The sequence below is a fragment of the Oncorhynchus tshawytscha genome, linkage group LG26 (genome assembly GCF_018296145.1).
Source record: "Oncorhynchus tshawytscha isolate Ot180627B linkage group LG26, Otsh_v2.0, whole genome shotgun sequence".
Lineage (NCBI taxonomy): Eukaryota > Metazoa > Chordata > Actinopteri > Salmoniformes > Salmonidae > Oncorhynchus > Oncorhynchus tshawytscha.
The window spans coordinates 30,984,052-31,008,609 of NC_056454.1; the positions used below are offsets into that span (position 1 = coordinate 30,984,052).

Consider the following 24,558-nt stretch of genomic DNA (forward strand, 5'->3'; position numbering starts at 1 on the left):
TATAATCAACTCAAATTAAAGCCTTAAATAACATATTTTGATGCAATAAAACAGTAAAACCTTTAAATCTTACAATCTTTTCTCCATCATGTTTACAAGTTATTTACATATTTGAACAGACTGCTGGTTGGTAGATGTGACCGTTGGACTGTTGAAGTTGTTATTGTTGAACCCTTCAGAGGCCTTTGACCTAAAGGCCAGGAATAGAGTCTGAATCTTTCCCAGTCTGTCTGTTGTTCACACGGTCTGTCTTTTCCTATCCTTCAGACCACATCTAAGGCCAGGCTGAGCACAGAGCTGCAGGGAACGTTGAGCCTCTGAAGGATTTCATTGCAATTGAAAAATTCTACATTCAAATTTCACTGGTTCTTCAAGTTTTTCCCAGAGTGGTTCAGTTAGTAGTCTGATCTGATCTGCACAACCCAGAAGCACCACTCCAGAGCAAGTCACACGGCAACCCAGACCATTTTTGATGCAGCTTATAGACAAGCAATGTTTCCATGATGTATGGACCATATTGGCAGCCATTCTGGATGTTCCCATTCATAATGTTCCATTTACTGATGCACATTACTCCCTCTCTCAGAGTTCATCACTTCCACTCCCTCTGTGTTCTACACATGCAACATGGCAGACTGGATCGTCGTCTTAGTTGGACTGGAGAAACTGTCCTGCTCCATCTCTGTCTGTGGTTATACACGTGTGGTGGCGTGTGTGTGTGTGTTGGGGTGTGTGTGCGTGTGCGTATGGGGCAAGTGTGTGTTACTGTAAGGACTAAAGCCCTGCATGGGCTGCATCCCCACAACAGATCCAGGTGTCATGGGGGTCATGGGGGTGGCGGGGTGAGAGCCAGGGGTCATGGGCAGAGACCTGGGAGTCATCAGGGGCACATCGTCAGGGGAGCGTCTCAGGGTCAGGGTGTAGTCTGGTGGACAGGTCAGTCGCAGGGTGTCCACAGTGTTGTAGATGTCCTGTGTGTCCAGCGTGTCAAGAGCCTCCAGCGTGTGGTGTATGTTGTGTGTGTCGTGTATCTCCAGGGTGTTGTGTTGATGCAGGGCCTCAGCCTCCAGCTGCTTCAGAAGCCCCTGTATGTGTGGGGTACAGAGATGAGGTAGTCATTCAAAAATCATGTTAAGCACTATTATTGCACACAGAGTGAGTCCATGCAACTTATTATGTGACTTGTTAAGCACATTTTCAATCTTGAACTTATTTAGGCTTGCCATAACAAAGAGGTTGAATAGTTATTGACTCAAGACATTTCAGCTTTTCATTTTTAATTATTTTGTAAACATTTCTAAAAACATAATTCCACTTTGACATTATGGGGTATTATGTGTAGGCCAGTGACACAACATCTCAATTTAATCTATTTTAAATTCAGGCTGTAACACCAAAAAAATGGAAACAGTCAAGGGGTGTGAATTCTTTCTGAAGGCACTGTATATGAGAAGCATATAAATGGTAAAATACAGATATATTTTATTTAACAAAATGCAGCAGAAAGTTCTCATACAGCAAAGACTCCTTCCATCCGTTTACGCAGAAACTGAAAATAATTATATAAAAAGACATCTTCTAATCTAGCCTATGGTAGCATTTCAAATAAGATTCCTCGTTTCAGATCCACTGTTTCAGCTTTCTTTAAATACAATACAGTATATGATATTATTTAGGTTACGTTCGTGGTTCAAAAAGCTCACAAATGCAGAATATGTGTCGGGACGGAATTCAATCGTAGCGTTTTAGACTTCAGCATGATTGAATTCCGATTTCAGGTCAACTGATCAGTTAAGTTTCTGGGTTAGAAGTCAGCGTTTCGGGTAAGGGGTCTAGGGTATGGGACTAAAATAAGGGTTCATAGACAGGTTGAGGTTAGGATGAGGGTCGAGGTTAGGATGTGGATCAGGGTTAGAAGTCAGGGTCAGTGGTTACAGGTCAGGGGTTAAGGCGTCCGCATGCTTCCAGAACAGTTCAGAACAGTTTGTACATATATTATAACAACACATTGCAATGTTTTTGTTTGTTTTGGACTTTGGCAAGGGTTTTTTCAACTGTTCAGGCACACTAAATGTTTTTCGCGAGGCAAGCCGAAGTCTACGCCCCCTCGTCGGAATTGTTCAATGAAGTGCCTGTTGTCATTCAACTCGAAACAACTCGTTCTGATGCAGATTTTTTTCACTTGAGAAATACTGTACCATACATCTTAGTTAGGTGTCAAATTGCGTGAATTAGATCTCCTTGACAAAAAACGTCAAAATTAATTAAAGATTTCTTGACTATTTTGGGGAAGTGGCTACGTCATCTGAAAAAATGGACAGACAGTACTATTGCCGCTTATTTTTCATTTTTCAAACAAAGGTATTTTAAGGGATTATGCGAGCACCCTCATTCGAACTAAAGCATGCTGACGCCTTTAGCCTAAGGACAAAGGTAAGGGACCATGACAGAGAGAGGGCCAAGGACAGACCCAGTTCCATGTCCAAGTACAAGTCTCGGATCAGAGAAGAGCGTGGGCATAGATATATAATTAGGGTTAGGATTAGGGTCAGGGTTAAGATGTCAGAAGTAAGCGTAAAATGACATCTTGTTCTGAGGACCTATACATTTATAATCAACTCAAATTAAAGCCTTAAATAACATATTTTGATGCAATAAAACAGTAAAACCTTTAAATCTTACAATCTTTTCTCCATCATGTTTACAAGTTATTTACATATTTGAACAGACTGCTGGTTGGTAGATGTGACCTTTGGACTGTTGAAGTTGTTATTGTTAAACCCTTCAGAGGCCTTTGACCTAAAGGCCAGGAATAGAGTCTGAATCTTTCCCAGTCTGTCTGTTGTTCACACTGTCTGTCTTTTCCTATCCTTCAGACCACATCTATGGCCAGGCTGAGCACAGAGCTGCAGGGAACGTTGAGCCTCTGAAGGATTTCATTGCAATTGAAAAATTCTACATTCAAATTTCACTGGTTCTTCAAGTTTTTCCCAGAGTGGTTCAGTTAGTAGTCTGATCTGATCTGCACAACCCAGAAGCACCACTCCAGAGCAAGTCACACGGCAACCCAGACCATTTTTGATGCAGCTTATAGACAAGCAATGTTTCCATGATGTATGGACCATATTGGCAGCCATTCTGGATGTTCCCATTCATAATGTTCCATTTACTGATGCACATTACTCCCTCTCTCAGAGTTCATCACTTCCACTCCCTCTGTGTTCTACACATGCAACATGGCAGACTGGATCGTCGTCTTAGTTGGACTGGAGAAACTGTCCTGCTCTATCTCTGTCTGTGGTTATACGCGTGTGGTGGCGTGTGTGTGTGTGTTGGGGTGTGTGTGCGTGTGCGTATGGGGCAAGTGTGTGTTACTGTAAGGACTAAAGCCCTGCATGGGCTGCATCCCCACAACAGATCCAGGTGTCATGGGGGTCATGGGGGTGGTGGGGTGAGAGCCAGGGGTCATGGGCAGAGACCTGGGAGTCATCAGGGGCACATCGTCAGGGGAGCGTCTCAGGGTCAGGGTGTAGTCTGGTGGACAGGTCAGTCGCAGGGTGTCCAGAGTGTTGTAGATGTCCTGTGTGTCCAGCGTGTCAAGAGCCTCCAGCGTGTGGTGTATGTTGTGTGTGTCGTGTATCTCCAGGGTGTTGTGTTGATGCAGGGCCTCAGCCTCCAGCTGCTTCAGAAGCCCCTCCCCCTGCAGCTGGTGTGTGATGTCAGCATTGATGATATCATGGCGTGGAGGTGGGCGTGGCGGCCTGCGATGTTCCATCTTGCGCTTGTCTTTCTTGTAGAGCAGAGCAGCAAAGGCCAGGATGTTGAGGAAGAGGAGTGAGGCTCCCACTGCGATGGTAACGCTCAGCTCAGTGGAGTAGTCCTCCATGACGGGGTGGGGGACCTGCAGCTCCTCCCCCTGCAGTGCCGGAGCCTGGGGCGTGGACGGGGGGTTGGGGTGGCGCGTGCTTCCCAAGCCCAGGCCTTTAGACAGCCGCTTGGTGTAGGAGTGAGGAGTTGTGTCCTGGGGAGGGCTGTGGGTTGCAGAGGACACGTACTGCAGCAACTCGTTGATGTTGTGGAGGTGGGGAACCAGCTGCAGCCAGAACGCTGTCTTGGTGGCTCTGGAGGTAGAGAAAAGTTTTTTGTTTTGCAGCAGAATCATCATCCATAAAAAGAAAAACTACATTTCACAAGGAATCTGACAAAATATACCCAATAACATAAGATAACATCATACATTATAAATTATAGTTATTATACATTAAACAGATAGAAGGGGGAAGTGGCAAGTGCTGCTAGCATGAAGTGCTAATAGTGCAAAGTGGTTCATTATACATTATTTAACAAGATATGGCAGCAGCAAGAAAAGCAGGCAGGGAAACATCTACGTGTAATGGTCTGTGATGATCTGATATACCTGTAGTGGTCTGTGATGATCTGATCTACATGTAGTGGTCTGTAATGGTCTGTGATGATCTGATCTACCTGTAGTGGTCTGTAATGGTCTGTGGTGATCTGTGATGATCTGATCTAGCTGTAGTGGTCTGTGATAATTTGATCTACCTGTAGTGGTCTGTGATGATCTGATCTACATGTAGTTGTCTGTAATGGTCTGTGATGATCTGATCTACCTGTAGTGGTCTGCAATGGTCTGTGGTGATCTGTGATGATCTGATCTACCTGTAGTGGTCTGTGATAATTTGATCAACCTGTAGTGGTCTGTGATTATTGTATCTACCTGTAGTGGTCTGTAATGGTCTGTGATTATCGTATCTACCTGTAGTGGTCTCTGACGCGTGGCTTCAGGCCGATGTGCAGGTAAAGCTGTTCCTTGGGGGTATACTTGGCCCAGGCCACCTCCTCAAAGCGGTTGGGTTTGGTGTGGATGAACTTGGTGTCCTGGGGCACTGGCTGGTTAGGATCTCTGAGACAGAGAAGAAAAACACAGTCAGGAAAAGTTATCTTAAAGGTTAATCATAGTTACTTTACCATTCATTAGAGGAAAGTAAGAGATGTTTCTTAGAGAAAGAGTTATACAAAACATTTATCTCACCCTGTCTTGGCGAAGTTGGTCCAGTATGTCATGACCACGGCGCTGAGCATCACGTCGTTTTTAGAGAAGTTACAGTTGAAGAGGTCCGTGGGTCCGATCAGCGGCAGACCGAACACATACGGCACCTCATCTCCATGGGCGGAGTCAGCCCAGGCGGGTGACACGTCACTCTGACAGTGGTGGTAGAAGGAGTAGAAGTATGTTGGTGATCCATACTGGGCGTGGAGGTCTGCTGTGGCCACTGCCGGCGCCACCCACTGGTGATCAGTGAACAGAGCGACTAGCGTCTTCCGCCGGGTTTCAGGGTTCTCCCGGTCGGCCCAGTCTGTGTACATGAACTTGATGCTCTCTCTCAACGTGTCCTACCGCAAGGATAAAAAATACCTTGTCAATAAAGCACATGGGAGCATAGATGGATTGCAGTAGGCAGAGTCTATTTTTACTTTTTGCTGAACATATTCTTTGCCCTCCAGCAACTGCATAGAAGCACTGGATGTGGATAGACATTTTCCTGCAGCCTACCTTCCCCTCCGGGTAGCCGTAGAGACTGTCCACGAAGTCTGACACGGCAAAGTCAAAATCGTCGCCGGAGACGCCATCCTCCCCATTGACCATCCCGTCAACAAATTTAAGCCCCTCCCCCTGGTTCACACCCAGCATGATGTCATAGTTGAGGAACTCCCCCTGTGTGTGAAGAACAGGGTTGTCAATAACAATATTATGCAATATTATGCGCAACAGAACATTGTACTGTCTACACTTGGTTTGTTGTTTATATTAAAACATTTTCATTAAAACGATTTTAATCCGAACTAAAGTTTTGTTGCTAAGGATTCCACGACACGGTTAACCTTTACGGCTGGGACTGCAAGTTTGTGTTCATTTTTTTGCGTGGATTCCGCGAGTGCTAGCTGGCTGTACTACAGACACCTGCCGTTGTCGTGGGAAAGACTCATTGTTATCTTTTCGTAAAACAACTGGTTGCAGTAAAGAGCCAATCAGGATACCAAGCAGATCCTGAGGGAAATCGACAGGTACCAACAGCTTTAAGATATGGAGGAACAACATACTCCATCATGGAAAGATCCGACCACCTCACAAAATAACTTTAACCAGACAAAAAAAGAAAAACAGATTAATCACGGACGATTTACCATTGAGGTAGAGGCTAGTGCTCTGGCTGGAATCCATGCAACACTGGAAAAGTTGTGTGAGGATGTAGCAGGTCTGAGGGGGAGTTTGGACTTCTGCCAGAGTGAAATTCTCACGCACCAAAGAGAGAAAAAAAGACACTCACAGCCAAGGTAAAAATCCAGGATTCCGACATGGATTGTCTACTCAGGAAAAACAGGGTGATGAAGGAGTCACTAGTAGACATACAAAGTCGTAGCATGCATGAAAATCTTTTTTTTTTCTGGGATTCCTGAGGACGCATCCAATAATCCAGGCGCGATCAGAACATTCATGCAATCCGACTTGAAACTTACTACAGAGACTGTAAACAAGGTGGCTTTCCACGGAGTACACAGACTTGGAGCTCAGAGTGACAAGACCAAGGGTCCCCAACCGATCATTTGAACACTACCTACAAAAGGAGCTGCTCAAAAGCAGGGGAAGGGAGCTTAAAGGGACCAAATTCGGTCTCAATTACCAATTTCCAAGGGAGATAAACGAACGTCGTAAGAGACTGTATCCGGTACAAAGACAACAAAGGGAGGATGGTAGGCGTGCCTTTATCATTGTGAACAAACTCTTTATAGATGTACAGCTATTCCCAGACAGCTCCATAACCCCGTGGCTGTACTAAATTCTACAGGGCCTTCAGGTTTCGAAAAAAAGAAGGTATGGAAACTGTAAAAATACCAGAACATTATGAAGTGGATATGAACTCACACATACTCAATTACATGATTGCTTACACATAGGGATTTATACATACATACACACACACACACACACACACACACACACCTGATCCTGCTCTCCCTTTCTCTCCTCCATTTTTTTTAAACCTTTATTTAACTAGGCAAGTCAGTTAGGAACAAATTCTTATTTTCAATGACAGCCTAGGAACAGTGGGTTAACTGCCTGTTCAGAATGACAGATTTGTACCTTGTCAGCTCGGGATTTGAACCTTGTCAGCTCAGGGATTTGAACTTGCATCCTTTTGGTTACTAGTCCAACGCTCTAAGCACTAGGCTACCCTGCCGCCCCATTAATATGTTTATTGTTAGTCTATCATTTTTATGTATTTGTCTACAAGTTTATTTGTTAACAACAAGCAAGGGGAAGATATCAGAATAGGGGCATTGGGGAATAATAACATATTGTACGGAACACATTTGTACTGTAGCGAAGCCGTCTCTAGAGTAATGCAAGGTCTTTTTCATGATCATGTGAAACGTCAATCGCTATGGAAATGCTAGGATGTGTTTTTCAATTATGTTAAAGATAATTATGATGCAACTATGATGGTGATACGATATGGATTACAATTATCATCATGAATATTAAGGCTCTACGCACTACATGTTACACACATAGACACTCAACCATGCAAATTGGCAGAGTTATTATTTATTTGGGACAACACACATTATAGTCTTACACTTATACAGACATCGTACACACTCATTATATCACATTCAATATCATACACATCAGATTCAGATTTGCTACACACATAATATCTTGTCTCAATGTTCTAACATCTGTGGCATTGGCTCACAGGCAAACAGGCAAGGGAATAAAACAATATTGCTAGAACCTATTTCTTGAATTCTAAATAATCAGACATTTGAAAGCTCTAGTTTTGACCTTCATAATACCTCTGATGGCAGTAACTTTACAATCACTAATTATGGTCAATTTAGACTGAGAATAGTATCTAGTTATGGTAAGGGGTGAAATAAGTATAGCCAGTTATAATTGTAATGGTTTAGCAGATTATAAAAAAAGAAGATCAGTCTTTACATGGCTAAAATGAAAAGGAATATAACATATACTGTTTACAGGAAACTCACTCTACATCCTTAGATGAAGTTGTGTGGAAAAAAGGAATGGGGTGGTGAAATAATTTTCTGTCATGGACAAAGGAACTCAAAAGGTGTGATGATATTAATTAACAAAAATTTCGATCTGAATGTGCAAATAGTCATGATTCGCAAGTGGATGAAAAATAGATTTGGCTCATTAATCTATATGATCCAAACCAGGATGATCCACACTTCATCGAAAACATTTATACCAATTTATTGAACTTACAGGCAACAAATGATCTAATCATTATGGTAGGAGACTATAACACAGTGTTAAGTACCTCAATGGACCGTAAAGGTAATCACTCTACAAACTATCATCACAGGGCCTTTAAGGAAATCGCAAAAATTATGGACACATTAGAAATAGTGGATATTTGGAGACTAAAAAACCCAGACCTAGTGAGATATACATGGAAGAGACTTAATCAAGCTAGTCGTCTGGACTACTTTCTTGTCTCTTTCTCTCTTGCATCAAAGGTTAAAATAGTTTTAATAGGAGACAGAATGCAATCGGATCATCATCTAATTGGCATTCACATAACTCTTATAGATTTTCAACATGGATGGGGATATTGGAAATTTAATAATCTACAAAATTGCTTCCAACACTCTACTCAGCAAACTGGATGCAGTTTATCACAGTGCCATCCGTTTTGTCACTAAAGCACCTTATACCACCCACCACTGCGACTTGTATGCTCTATGTATGCTCTGCCTGTGACTGGAACGAATTGCAAAAATCGCTGAAGTTGGAGACTTTTATCTCCCTCACCAACTTCAAACATCTGCTATCTGAGCAGCTAACCGATCGCTGCAGCTGTACGTAGTCTATCGGTAAATAGCCCACCCATTTTTACCTACCTCATCCCCATACTGTTTTTATTTATTTACTTTTCTGCTCTTTTGCACACCAATATCTCTACCTGTACATGACCATCTGATCATTTATCACTCCAGTGTTAATCTGCAAAATTGTAATTATTCGCCTACCTCCTCATGCCTTTTGCACACAATGTATATTGACTCCCCTTTTTTTCTACTGTGTTATTGACTTGTTAATTGTTTACTCCATGTGTAACTCTGTGTTGTCTGTTCACACTGATATGCTTTATCTTGGCCAGGTCGCAGTTGCAAATGAGAACTTGTTCTCAACTAGCCTACCTGGTTAAATAAAGGTGAAATAAAATAAATAAATAAATAAAAAAAGTTTACTGGAGAACAACTTATTTTTAACTAAGACAAAATCATTTATAACTGAACCTATAATATAGGTTCAGCAAATCCCCTTATTGTTTGGGATACCTTTAAATGTACCTTCAGGGGTCATTCAATTCAATATTCATCAATAATAACAAAGCAGTTTCTGGCTAAAGAGACAAGACTAACAAGGGAAATCCATGAACTAATAGTACAGGTAGATAGCAATAAAAACGATACTACAGAGATACAAAATAAGTTAGAGGAAAAACAAAAAGAACTTGAGGAACTTATTCAAGAACGATCTAATGTAATCTATTACAAAAATAAAGCAAACTGGATGGAATATGGACAAAATTCTTCCTGAATCTCCAATACAGGAACGCTAACAAAAAATAATTTGCAGAAACTCGTTACTGAAGACAGAGTCATCTATGTTTCATCTATGTGATATTTTAAAAGAGGAAGATAATTATTTTAGGCAGATGTTCTCTTTTCCGTCTCATCCTTTCTCACTGAATGAAGATTATGGTAAGGAATTCTTCCCAAATAACATAAAAAATGGAAAATTAACAAATGTACAGAAAGATCAGTGAGAAGACCAAATTACAGAGAAATACCTTTTGAGGCTATTAAATCCTTTCAGTCTGGAAAAACCCCAGGGCTTGATGGCATACCGGTAGAGGTATATCAAGTATTTTTTGATATACTAAAATCTCCATTGTTAGATTGTTTTAACTACTCCTATGGAAATGGTAGTCTGTCAGGTACTCAGCAGGAAGGTCTGATTTCTCTATTATTAAAACAAGACCCAGATGGCAGATATGGGTCTTTTCCAGTCTATCTAAAAAACTGGAGGCCCCTAACACTTCAATGTTGTAATGCAAAAATACTAGCAAAATGCATGGCACTCAGAATTAAAAACGGTTTTAACAGGTATTGTTCATCCTGATCAGACAGGTTTTTTACATGGATGATACATTGATGATAATATACAACAACTACTAGAAATAATAGAACATCATGAAACATATAATAAGCCAGGAATGGTATTTATAGCGGATTTTGAAAAGGCATTTGATAAAGTAGGACTGGATTTTATTTTTAACGGCTACTTCTCAGAGAGTTTTGAATTGTCAAACAAGGGTGTCCGCTGTCACCATATCTATTCGTTGTGGCCATCGAAATAGCTATTAAAAGCAGATCCAATAACAACATTAGAGGATTCGAAATCCAAGGCTTGAAAACAAAGGTGTTCATGTATGCTGATGACTCAAGTTTTATATTAAGTCCGCAAGCTAGATCCCTGCAATGTCTCATTGAAGATAACTTTTCTGTACTCTCTGGACTAAAACCTAATTATGACAAGTGTGCAATATTACGTATTGGATCCTTAAAAAATATAACTTTTACATTACCCTGCAGTTTACCTATAAAATGGCCTGATGGTGAAGTAGACATACTCGGTATTCATATCACAACATATATAAATAAGCTCTCCACAATGAATTTCAATAGAAAACTTGTAAAAAAAAATAGACAAGCTCCTGCAACCATGGAGAGGTTGTACCTGTCTATTTATGGAAAAATTGCCCTGATTAACTCCATAGTCATATCTCAGTTTACTCACTTACTTATGGCGCTGCCTACTCCTGAGGATTCGTTTTTCAAATCATATGAGCAAAAACTATTTTGCTTTATCTGGGATGCTAAACCAGATAAAATATAACATGCCTATCTATATAATGAATATGAATTGGGTGGGTTGAGATTATAAAATATAAAAGCTGTCACGCCCTGACCATAGAGAGCTTTTTATTCTCTATGTTGGTTAGGTCAGGGTGTGACTAGGGTGGGTTATCTAGGTTATTATATATCTATGTTGGCATGGTATGGTTCCCAATCAGAGGCAGCTGTTTAGCTTTGTCTCTGATTGGGGATCATATTTAGGCAGCCATTTCCCCATTGTGCTTTGTGGGATCTGGTCTATGTATAGTTGCCTGTGAGCACTACATTAGCTTCACGTTTCGTTTTTGCGCTTTACTGTTTTCTGTGTGTTTGACTTCTAATAAAAGATGATGGAACCATACCACGCTGCATTTTGGTCCGATTCATACAACAACAATCGTGACAAAAGCACTAAACCTCTCTCTAAAAGCTTCACTCAAAAGTTCATTCATTCAAAAGTTTTATTTGAACCCTAAATGGTTCTCAAGTAGATTACTAAGAAAAGCTCAACCATTGTTAAAAAATTGCCTTTTTGCCTTTGTATAGATTGAGAGCCATGTCTCATTTTCAATTAATTGAAAATAATACTTTTTTCAAAGTTTCTCTCTTTTTCAAACAATCATTGCAGAGCTGGCTACAATTTCAATTTCATCCCCCTGAAAAGATAGAACAAATATAATGGCTGAACTCAAATGTGCTGGTTGATAAAATACCTGTATTTATGGGAAAGATATTTGAAAAGGGTATTTTGTTCTTAAATGATATTGTAAATTGGAATGGGAGAGTTATGTCCTTAAATCAAAATGCATATTAATTACTTAAAAATCATACAATGTGATTTTCTGGATTTTTGTTTTAGATTCCGTCTCTCACAGTTGAAGTGTACCTATGATAAAAAATGACAGACCTCTACATGCTTTGTAAGTAGGAAAACCTGCAAAATCAGCAGTGTATCAAATACTTGTTCTCCCCACTGTATATATACAGTGCCTTGGGAAAGTATTCGGCCCCCTTGAACTTTGCGACCTTTTGCCACATTTCAGGCTTCAAACATAAAGATATAAAACTGTATTTTTTTGTGAAGAATCAACAACATTGTGGGACACAATCATGAAGTGGAACGACATTTATTGGATATTTCAAACTTTTTTAACAAATCAAAAACTGAAAAATTGGGCGTGCAAAATTATTCAGCCCCCTTAAGTTTAATACTCTGTAGCGCCACCTTTTGCTGCGATTACAGCTGTAAGTCGCTTGGGGTATGTCTCTATCAGTTTTGCACATCGAGAGACTGAAATTTTTTCCCATTCCTCCTTGCAAAACAGCTCGAGCTCAGTGAGGTTGGATGGAGAGCATTTGTGAACAGCAGTTTTCAGTTCTTTCCACAGATTCTCGATTGGATTCAGGTCTGGACTTTGACTTGGCCATTCTAACACCTGGATATGTTTATTTTTGAACCATTCCATTGTAGATTTTGCTTTATGTTTTGGATCATTGTCTTGTTGGAAGACAAATCTCCGTCCCAGTCTCAGGTCTTTTGCAGACTCCATCAGGTTTTCTTCCAGAATGGTCCTGTATTTGGCTCCATCCATCTTCCCATCAATTTTAACCATCTTCCCTGTCCCTGCTGAAGAAAAGCAGGCCCAAACCATGATGCTGCCACCACCATGTTTGACAGTGGGGATGGTGTGTTCAGGATGATGAGCTGTGTTGCTTTTACGCCAAACATAACGTTTTGCATTGTTGCCAAAAAGTTCAATTTTGGTTTCATCTGACCAGAGCACCTTCTTCCACATGTTTGGTGTGTCTCCCAGGTGGCTTGTGGCAAACTTTAAACAACACTTTTTATGGATATCTTTAAGAAATGGCTTTCTTCTTGCCACTCTTCCATAAAGGCCAGATTTGTGCAATATACGACTGATTGTTGTCCTATGGACAGAGTCTCCCACCTCAGCTGTAGATCTCTGCAGTTCATCCAGAGTGATCATGGGCCTCTTGGCTGCATCTCTGATCAGTCTTCTCCTTGTATGAGCTGAAAGTTTAGAGGGACGGCCAGGTCTTGGTAGATTTGCAGTGGTCTGATAATCCTTCCATTTCAATATTATCGCTTGCACAGTACTCCTTGGGATGTTTAAAGCTTGGGAAATCTTTTTGTATCCAAATCCGGCTTTACACTTCTCCACAACAGTATCTCGGACCTGCCTGGTGTGTTCCTTGTTCTTCATGATGCTCTCTGCGCTTTTAACGGACCTCTGAGACTATCACAGTGCAGGTGCATTTATACGGAGACTTGATTACACACAGGTGGATTGTATTTATCATCATTAGTCATTTAGGTCAACATTGGATCATTCAGAGATCCTCACTGAACTTCTGGAGAGAGTTTGCTGCACTGAAAGTAAAGGGGCTGAATAATTTTGCACGCCCAATTTTTCAGTTTTTGATTTGTTAAAAAAGTTTGAAATATCCAATAAATGTCGTTCCACTTCATGATTGTGTCCCACTTGTTGTTGATTCTTCACAAAAAAATACAGTTTTATATCTTTATGTTTGAAGCCTGAAATGTGGCAAAAGGTCGCAAAGTTCAAGGGGGCCGAATACTTTCGCAAGGCACTGTATATATATAATATATATATATAATGCATCCTTAACCCTCATCTCAGAACCCAAAATGAAATCTTGCCAAAACGAATAAACCATATAACTTGTAATACATGTATAATCTACACTGAGTAATATACACAACATTAAAAACAACTTCTCTTTACAAGACATAGACTGACCAGGTGAATCCAGGTGACAGCTCTGATCCCTTATTGATATCACTTTAATCCACTTCAATCAGTGTAGATGTGTATGAGTGCCATTCAAAGGGGGAATGGGCAAGACAAAAGATGCCTTTGAACAGGGTATGGTAGTAGGTGCCAGGCGCACCGGTTTGTGTCAAGAACTGCAACTGCTCAACGGTTTCCTGTGTGTATCAAGATGCAACTCAGTATTAGGAAGGTGTTCTTAATGTTTGGTATACACAGTGTATATAAACCATAGAGTGTGTTATATTTTCTCACCTGCTCCATGAGTATCTGGGGGTCATCAGGGATGACATCACCGTCGATGACAGGTCCGAAGGCGGTGTGGTATTTAGCTGGGGTGATGTTCTGTTCCAGCAGCTCCTGGTAGGTCTTCCCCTGCAGACAGACGATCAGCTCTGATGAGTCCTCCAGGCTGCAGCCCACCTTGTCCCCCAGCAGCTTTGCATACTTCCCTGGCTGGTAGTTGACCGCCCAGCTGGACAGGGCTGTCCCACTCTGGATGATCGCCTTCTGGAACAGATCTGATACACAGCATGCTGACAGAGGTTAGAGTTCAGAGTTTATAGGTCAGGAATTGGAGGTGACTCTTTGAGAAATGTGACGAGGCTGACAGAAGTTAAGAGGTCAAGGGTAAGGGTTCAGAGGTTGGGTTCAGGGGTAAGAGGTTACTTACCCTCAGAGTAGTGGGACAGAGTTAGCAGGCTGACACAGGAGGCTCCAGCCCCAGAGCCAAACACAGTGACTCTGTCTGGGTCTCCGCTGAATGCAGCAATGTTCTCCTTCACCCAGCGCAGAGCCTGGATCTGGTCCAACAGACCATAGTTGCCTTTAGCTGCCTGGTCACCCGTACTGAGGAAACCTGAAGAAATAACACATAAAAATACACAAAAATATAAAAGGAAAGTCTAGTAAATATCAAAAGTAAAATTATATTTAAAAATAACACATCAAACAGGAATATCATATTTAAAAATAATTTTCATCAATGATATGAACAGCAGGATGTAAATATGGGCTAGGAACTAAAGGGAAACACTAGGTTTTATTCCTTACAGGGACTACATGTAGTCGGCTCACTAGGGATTGGCTACTACGGCAGATACTTATGAATCTCTCATTAATGATTTTAATAAATCAATAATAACAAGTATTACAGTATGCTGTTACAACCTAAGCCTAACCCAGTATGTGGCTGCAGTTGTGAAGCCTTACTGTAGACAATATTCATTGTCTTAACACAAGAAAAAACTTGGTGAGATTGACAGACATGTTTTGCAGTGTAGCCAAACCCTGAGGACTCAGTGACTAATGATGTCATGTGACCATGGCTCACCACCCTCAGTCAGACCTGGGGTAGACCTGGGACACCAGAACATCTGTGTGTCACTGAACACATGCACAGATGCAAAATGAGTGTGTCACTAATTCACACACCACACTAGGGACATGAGTGTGTCACTAACAGACATATACATGATGAGCTGGAGCGTGTAGGTGTCACTGAGGGCTGTGCCACAAGATACATGTGACCTTAAATGATCATGTCAGATCACTTCAACCCTCCTCTCCCCACCATCCTCTTCCCCTTTCCTCCACCTCCCTTCTTCCTCCTCCTCCCCTCCCCCTTTTCCTCATCCTCCACTCCCATCTTTTCCTCCTCCTCCTCTTTTCCTCCTCCTCCCCTCCCTGTCTTTCCTCCTCCCTCCACTCCTCTCTTTTCCTCCTCCTCCCATCCCCTTTTCCTCCTCCCCTCCCCTCTTTTCCTCCTCCGCCCCTCTTTTCCTCGTCCTCCCCTCCCCTCTTTTCCTCCTCCGCCCCTCTTTTCCTCCTCCGCCCTCTTTTCCTCCTCCTCCCCTCCCCTCTTTTCCTCCTCCTCCACTCCCCTCTTTTGCTCCTCCTCCTCCTCCCCCTCTTTTCCTCCTCCTCCACTCCCCTCTTTTCCTCCTCCTCCTCCCCCTCTTTTCTTCCTCCTCCCCTCCCCTCTTTTCCTCCTCCGCCCCTCTTTTCCTCCTCCCCCTCTTTTCTTCCTCCTCCCCTCCCCTCTTTTCCTCCTCCGCCCCTCTTTTCCTCCTCCCCTCCTTTCCTCCTCCTCTCCTCCCCTCCCCTCTTTTCCTCCTCCTCCCCTCCCCTCTTTTCCTCCTCCTCCTCCTCCCCTTCTTTTCCTCCTCCTCCACTCCCCTCTTTTCCTCATCCTCCCCTCCCCCTCTTTTCCTCCTCCTCCCCCTCCCCTCTTTTCCTCCTCCGCCCCTCTTTTCCTCCTCCGCCCCTCCTTTCCTCCTTCTCCCACTCTTTTCTTCCTCCTCCCCCTCTTTTCCTCCTCCCTCTCCCCTCTTTTCCTCCGCCCCTCTTTTCCTCCTCCTCCCCGCCCCCTCTTTTCCTCCGCCCCTCTTTTCCTCCTCCTCCCCCCCCTCTTTTCCTCCGCCCCTCTTTCCTCCTCCTCCCCTCCCCCTCTTTTCCTCTGCCCCTCTTTTCTCTCCTCCTCCCCTCCCCTCCTTACCTCCTCTGCCCCTCTTTTCCTCCTCCTCCCCCCTCCTCCCCCCTCTTTTCCTCTGCCCCTCTTTTCCTCCTCCTCCACTCCCCTTTTCCTCCTCCTCCACTCCAATCTTTCCTCCTCCTCCACTCCCTCACTACCTCTTTCAGTTTATATTTTCCTCCTCACTCCTCTCTCCCCCTTCCCTCACCCTCTCTCCCATTCCCTTCACCTTCTTGCCTCTCACCCTGCCTCTCTTCTCTCTCTCCTCTACTCTCTCACCCCTACTTCTCCTCTCTCATCCTTCTCTCATAAGCTTAATTGAACTCCACCTACTGTGAGCCATAAACACAGAGCTGATGGCTCCCCTCTAACCAGGCGTAAACACACACACACACACACAAACACACACACACACACACAAGAGATGAATCTGGCTGTGTACAGGCTTGCTAGATTTCCAGTGTTAACACAGAAATGTGACATTTCAACCAGTGAGAGAGTAACAGAAAGGTGATTAGGCAGAATTTAACGATGATGATGATGATGATCACAACGACGTGATGATGGTGATGATGACGACAATGATGATGATGATGAAAGTGACTAACCCAGTACTCCCAGTCTGTAGTTGATTGTGATGACGATGACATTTCCATAGCTAGCCAGGACACTGCCGTCCATCATGCTGCCGCTCCCCTCTGAGTAGGAACCTCCGTGGACATACACCATCACCGGCCGCAGACCGCCCTCATCATGGATGTCTGGAAACACACACACAAGCCATATTTTCAGAGCGCTAAACAGCTCTTGCAGATAGCAAAGAAACATGTGGGTGCATGCATAATATAAGTTGAGGTTGATGCAGTGCATTGGTGTGTGTGTTTGTACATACTACATACCTTCCTCAGTAGGGACGTATATATTGAGGTAGAGACAGTCTTCACTCTGCTGTGCCAGGTATGCGCTGGCTATGTCCAGGTTGGCAGAGTACCAGAGAGGTAACATCTCTGTCAGCAAGCTGTGTTCCTCTACAGGCTGGGGGCAGACGGGGGAGAACTGGGTGGCGTTTCTCACCCCCGGCCAGGACAGGGGGGGCTCAGGGGGCTGGAAGCGTCTCTCCCCGGTGGGGGGGCGGGCGTAGGGGACCCCCAGGTACTGGACCACAGGGCCCAGCAGGTCAGAGGGCATGGGGGTCAACTGACCCCTCAGTCTGCCCTGGGACGTGGTGATGACTGACTGGCTAGCAGCAGGGGGGAGGGACAGGATAAGGGAGAGGAAAGGGGGGAGGATGCCCCTCAGTTTGGACAGGGACAGGAGCATGGAGAGGACACACAGTAGAGAGGAGGGGAGAAAGAGGAGAGGGATGGGGGGAGTCGGGGGAGACATGTGGGAGGGACGGTGGGAATGTTGGTGTTTGGTTTAGATCAGGACTCCGACTGTGAGTCTAGCACACACTCAAACAGCGATGGTCTCAGAATATGTCTTTCTCCTCCCTGGGTCAGCCACTCACCTCCCAGTTCTCTCCACACAGTCACACTGCTCTGCCTGGAGGGAGAAAGATAGAGACAGACAAAGATGGAAAGACAAACCTTGAATTACAGTGGGGCAAAAAAGTATTTAGTCAGCCACCAATTGTGCAGGTTCTCCCACTTAAAAAGACAAGAGAGGCCTGTAATTTTCATCATAGGTACACTTCAACTATGACAGACAAAATGAGAAAAAAAAATCCAGAAAATCACATTGTAGGATTTTTTATGAATTTATTTGCAAATTATGGTGGAAAATAAGTATTTAGTCACCTACAAACAAGCAAGATTTCTGGCTCTCACAGACCTGTAACTTCTTCTTTAAGAGGCTCCTCTGTCCTCCACTCGTTACCTGTATTAATGGCACCTGTTTGAACTTGTTATCAGTATAAAAGACACCTGTCCACAACCTCAAACAGTCACACTCCAAACTCCACTATGGCCCAGACCAAAGAGCTGTCAAAGGACAGAATTGTAAAAAAATTGTAGACGTGCACCAGGCTGGGAAGACTGAATCTGCAAAAGGTAAGCAGCTTGGTTTGAAGAAATCAACTGTGGGAGCAATTATTAGGAAATGGAAGACATACAAGACCACTGATAATCTCCCTCGATCTCCATGCAAGATCTCACCCCGTGGGGTCAAAATGATCACAAGAAGAGAGTGAGCAAAAATCCCAGAACCACACGGGGGGACCTAGTGAATGACCTGCAGAGAGCTGGGACCAAAGTAACAAAGCCTACCATCAGTAACACACTACGCCGCCAGGGACTTAAATCATGCAGTACCAGACGTGTCCCCCTGCTTAAGCCAGTACATGTCCAGGCCCGTCTGAAGTTTACTAGAGAGCATTTGGATGATCCAAAAGAAGATTGGGAGAATGTCATATGGTCAGATGAAACCAAAATATAACTTTTTGGTAAAAACTCAACTCGTCGTGTTTAGAGGACAAAGAATGCTGAGTTGCATCCAAAGAACACCATACCTACTGTGAAGCATGGGGTGGAAACATCATGCTTTGGGGCTGTTTTTCTGCAAAGGGACCAGGACGACTGATCCGTGTAAAGGAAAGAATGAATGGGGCCATGTATTGTGAGATTTTGAGTGAAAACCTCCTTCCATCAGCAAGGGCATTGAAGATGAAATGTGGCTGGGTCTTTCAGCATGACAATGATCCCAAACACACCGCCCGGGCAACGAAGGAGTGGCTTCGTAAGAAGCATTTTAAGGTCCTGGAGTGGCCTAGCCAGTCTCCAGATCTCAACCCCATAGAAAATCTTTGGAGGGAGTTGAAAGTCCGTGTTGCCCAGCAACAGCCCCAAAACATCACTGCTCTAGAGGAGATCTGCATGGAGGAATGGGCCAAAATACCAGCAACAGTGTGTGAAAACCTTGTGAAGACTTACAGAAAACGTTTGACCTCTGTCATTGCCAACAAAGGGTATATAACAAAGTATTGATGTAAACTTTTGTTATTGACCAAATGCTTATTTTCCACCATAATTTGCAAACAAATTCATTAAAAATCCTACAATGTGATTTTCTGGATTTTTTTCGCTCAATTTGTCTGTCATAGTTGAAGTGTAGCTATGATGAAAATTACAGACCTCTCTCATCTCTTTAAGTGGGAGAACTTGCACAATTGGTGGCTGACCAAATACTTTTTTGCCCCACTGAATATATCCAGTTGAAGTCTGAAGTTTACATACACCTTAGCAAAATACATTATACTCCGTTTTTCACAATTCCTGACATTTAATCCTAGTAAAAATTCCCTGTCTTAGGTCAGTTAGGATCACCACTTTATTTTAAGAATGTGAAATGTCAAAATAATAGTAGAGAGAATGATTTATTTCAGTTTTATTTATTTCTTCACATTACCAGTTGGTCAGAAGTTTACATACACTCAATTACTATTTGGTAGCATTGCCTTTAAATTGTTTAACTTGGGTCAAACGTTTGGGTAGCCTTCCACAAGCTTCCCACAATAAGTTGGGTGAATTTTGGCCCATTCCTCCTGACAGAGCTGGTGTAACTGAGTCAGGTTTGTAGGCCTCCTTGCTCATTTCTGCCCACAGATTTTCTATAGGATAGAGGTTAAGGCTTTGTGATGGCACAATACCTTGACTTTGTTGTTCTTAAGCCATTTTGCCATAACTTTGGAAGTATGCTTGGGGTCATTGTCCATTTGGAAGACCCATTTGCAACCAATCTTTAACTCCCTAACTGAGGTCTTGAGATGTTGCTTCGATATAGCCACAGAATTTTCCATCCTCACGATGCCATCTATTTTGTGAAGTGCACCAGTCCCTTCAGCAGCAAAGCACCCCCACAATATGATGCTGCCATCCCCCGTGCTTCACGGTTGGGATGGTATTCTTCGGCTTGCAAGCCTCCCCTTTTTTCCTCCAAACATAAAGATGGTCACTATGGCCATGGCCATGGTTCTATTTTTGTTTCATCAGACCAGAGGACATTTCTCCAAAAAGTACGATCTTTGTCCCCATGCGCAGCTGCAAACTGTAGTCTGGCTTTTTTATGGAGGTTTTGAATCAGTGGCTTCTTCTTTGCTGAGCGGCCTTTCAGGTTATGTCGATATAGGACTTTTACAGTGGATATAGATACCTTTGTACCGCTTCGTCCAGCGTCTTCACAAGTTCCTTTGCTGTTGTTCTGGGATTGATTGGCACTTTTCTCACCAAAGTACATTCATCTCTAGGAGCCAGAACACATCTCCTTCCTGAGCGGTATGACAGCTGCATGGTCCCATGGTGTTTATTCTTGCATATTATTGTTTGTACAGATGAACATGGTACCTTCAGGCATTTGGAAAATTCTCCCAAGGATGAACCAGACTGGCGGGCTGTATCACCGCCTGGTATGGCAACTGCACCGCCCTCAACCGTAAGGCTCTCCAGAGGGTAGTGAGGTCTGCACAACGCATCACCGGGGGCAAACTACCTGCCCTCCAGGACACCTACACCACCCGATGCTACAGGAAGGCCATAAAGATCATCAAGGCCATCAACCACCCGAGCCACTGCCTGTTCACCCCGCTGTCATCCAGAAGGCGAGGTCAGTACAGGTGCATCAAAGCTGGGACCGAGAGACTGAAAAACAGCTTCTATCTCAAGGCCATCAGACTGTTAAACAGCCACCACTAACATTGAGTGGCTACTGCCAACACACTGTCAATGACACTGACTCTACTCCAGCCACTTTAATAATGGGAATTGATGGGAAATGATGTAAATATATCACTAGCCACTTTAAACAATGCTACCTTATATAATGTTACTTACCCTACATTATTCATCTCATATGCATATGTAGATACTGTACTCTATATCATCGACTGCATCCTTATGTAATACATGTATCACTAGCCACTTTAACTATGCCACTTGGTTTACATACTCATCTCATATGTATATACTGTACTCGATATCATCCACTGTATCTTGCCTATGCTGCTCTGTACCATCACTCATTCATATATCCTTATGTACATATTCTTTATCCCCTTACACTGTGTATAAGACAGTAGTTTTTTGGAATTGTTAGTTAGGTTACTTGTTCGTTATTACTGCATTGTCGGAACTAGAAGCACAAGCATTTCGCTACACTCGCATTAACATCTGCTAACCATGTGTATGTGACAAATAAAATTTGATTTGATTTGACTTGTGGAGGTCTACAATTCTTTTCCTGCGGTCTTGGCTTATTTCTTTTGATTTTCCCATGATGTCAAGCAAAGAGGCACTGAGTTTGAAGGTATGCCTTGAAATACATCCACAGGTACACCTCCAATTGACTCGAATTATGTCAATTAGCCTATCAGAAGCTTCTAAAGCCATCACATAATTTTCTGGAATTTCCCAAGCTGTTTAAAGGCATAGTCAACGTAGTGTATGTAAACTTCTGACCCACTGGAATTGTGATACAGTGAATTATAAGTGAAATAATTTGTCTGTAAACAATTGTTGGAAAAATGACTTGTGTCATGCACAAAGTAGATGTCCTAACCGACTTGCCAAAACTTTGTTAACAAGACATTTGTGGAGTGGTTGAAAAATGAGTTTTAATGACTCCAACCTAAGTGTATGTAAACTTCCGACTTCAACTGTACATTGAGACTCCTCTTAGCATGTGGGCTGAACTGGGCAAATTCCCTCTTCTACTGCCAGTTGGAAAAAAATGCATGCACGTTTTGACAAAGCCCATAGTGCAAATAAAGGCAGACTTTAAAGTATAGATATGAAGACCTAATTTAAAAAAACATCACTGGCCAGAGAGAACAAGCTGTACAACCTTTCAGGGTGCAGAATGATAGAAACTGAGAGACATGCTCTCCTCTCATGCCCCAACTAAAAAGTAAATGAGAGTAATCTTGGTAGCATTTTACATTGGACTACAGGCTACAGCACAGAATAAACTGGTAATAACATGGCAATAGCATGGTGTAATTACGTTATTGTTTCAGAGGAATAATCTTTTCTGCCTATATTCAAAATCAACATGCCAACAATCTTAGAGCTGGCAGCACAGTATGTGACAACAACCTGTCATAAATTAAGGTGGGAAAAACAGATACAAAATACCCCAATGTTACTCCTTAGCTATTTCCTCATTGTAATTATTGGTTTCTAACCCCCCCCCCCCTTCCCCCCATGCGCATTAAAATGTTTAGGACAAGTAATTTTTCTTATTGTATTGATATTGGTCTTTCCATTCATGACAAAACATGCCATTTGAATGGAATTGATTTATTTATTTTTTGTTGGGGGGGGGGTAAATATTTGTGTACAACAAATAACATCTAAATGTATCTCTTAGCTGTGACTGGTAGGCCTACTGCAGCTGCAACGTCCTATGTCTGGGCCTGTATCAGCTGCATATGGCTGTATATTTTAATCAGAGCCCATTCCTCTCCATTCGCTGCAGTGACACCCCCCAGGTGCTACAGTGGCCATGACACAGGTTGTGCAGCTTAGATCATGACGCTTTGACTCCGGACATATCTAAAGAAAGCAACCTTATCCATCTGCTATCCAGCTATATTATCTATCTACAGCCTATAGTGAAATACATTTTATAGCGGGTTTTAGTCACAACATTTACACTGTGAAGCGCAACATCCGATGAATAGTAATGAGTGTTACAGCCTACAGGACACCAAACACACACACACAGAAGAACAGGGTGATAAATGAGACTCACCGATACACACGTCATAGCTCCATTGGTCTGTTCATGTGGCTGCTGCGGTAAAAAATGTCAGCTGGCAGAGCATTTCATCCTTCACCGCGAAGAAAAGACAAGAAGGAGAGAGAGAACAGGAGAGCGGTGAGAGAAATCCCGGGACCGTGTGTCACTGGACTGCAGAGCCTCGTGCGCCAGCGACGTGCCTGGGGTATATTCCGCCGTGAGCTCCGGGGAATAGCCTATGTATTTATTGTCCGAACCCCGCAACTGAATACGGTACTAGACGTGGTTATTGTTAATGAATAACAAAAACACGATGTTCACATCTCCCTCTCCCTTCCCCTCTCTGTCTTTCTTTCTCTGTCTCTCCCTCTCAAAAGATGCTAATGGCAAGTGTTGAATTGAGCCTGCAGCCAATAGATTCCTGCACCCTCATCAGCTTGGACACACACACACACACACACACACACACACAAACACACACTTACGGGACAGGCTATCAGTAATCACAGCACAGCTCATCTTAGCTTCTGGATCCAAGTTGGGAGAACTGTGTCTCAGGCAAGATGGAACATAAATGGGATGTGATAACTTCATAATACCTTTCTTCTATTTGATACAAAAAGGATAAAGCAGCCTTCGCCAAAACCACACGATAGCACCACCATGGTAAAATACATACTGTATGAATGTTGTTTTTTAAAATCACACAAACAGCTTCATGACAAACAACCTTAAAAAACAATCAAATGACTGAGTCACAAGATAACATCACATTAGTGTGTTCTGTCTCCACCTATGTCTGTGTTCTTTCCTGGGGCCATTCCAGCTGGACTGTGTGACACATGACTCACCCAATTACCTCAAATCCTTAGCCCTCAATGTCAGCTCAGTTTAACCCTAACTGTACCAATGATGCCACGCAACAAAGACGATTCTCCCTTTGCCACCCCAAAGTGGATATGTGAAATTGCCCATGAAGGTATTTTCGGGTCCAAAAAGTTGGACCTGGACCCGAGGACAAACAGAACCAGACCAGAATGGACCTGATCATTTAAGAAAAAGGGGGACCCAGACCCGAACGGACTCGAGAACAATCAGACCCTGACACGACAACATCCAGACCGATTGGACCTGAGTGACAAAACAATGTGTGTCAGCCAAGTTGCTCTTCTGGTTAACGAATAGGTCCTAGATCCCTGCTGTTTGTTGTTTTCAATCTTCATTGTGACCTGCCCTGTCTGGAACTGCGAGTAGTAACAGTGTAACCTACGTTGCTAGCTACCATAACATAAGACCAAAGCCAGCGGGAGTACCATTGAGGACAGTGGTGTCTGTCACGGATTCCTCCGGTACTGCTGCTCATTCCGTGCATCATGTCCGGAGGTCTATGGCTATATAGGCTCTCTGAAACTGGCCCGTCCGACGCAACTTCGGCAGCTGCAACCGGCACGTCCTACGCCGCTGCAACTGGCACGTCCGACGCAACTTCGGCAGCTGCAATTGGTCCGTCCGACGCCGCCG

General features: G+C 43.2%; 2 protein-coding genes across 2 annotated transcripts; both read right to left on the reverse strand.

Moving 5' to 3' along the window:
* Positions 1-240: 240 nt before the first annotated feature.
* LOC121841034 (neuroligin-4, Y-linked-like) lies at positions 241-1,534 on the reverse strand. Its single transcript, XM_042306961.1, has 2 exons — positions 1,517-1,534; positions 241-1,085 (listed from the first exon to the last, which is right to left on the reverse strand). Exons 1-2 carry the CDS (start codon positions 1,532-1,534, stop codon positions 693-695), a joined length of 411 nt encoding a protein of 136 aa, XP_042162895.1. The 3' UTR covers positions 241-692.
* Positions 1,461-23,483, reverse strand: LOC112223244 (neuroligin-4, X-linked-like). Its single transcript, XM_042306986.1, has 9 exons — positions 23,050-23,483; positions 17,205-17,850; positions 16,914-17,066; positions 14,506-14,691; positions 14,088-14,353; positions 5,576-5,737; positions 5,054-5,415; positions 4,778-4,924; positions 1,461-4,121 (listed from the first exon to the last, which is right to left on the reverse strand). The coding sequence occupies exons 2-9, from the start codon at positions 17,689-17,691 to the stop codon at positions 3,302-3,304; spliced, it is 2,583 nt and encodes an 860-aa protein (XP_042162920.1). The 5' UTR covers positions 17,692-17,850; positions 23,050-23,483; the 3' UTR covers positions 1,461-3,301.
* Positions 23,484-24,558: the final 1,075 nt, after the last annotated feature.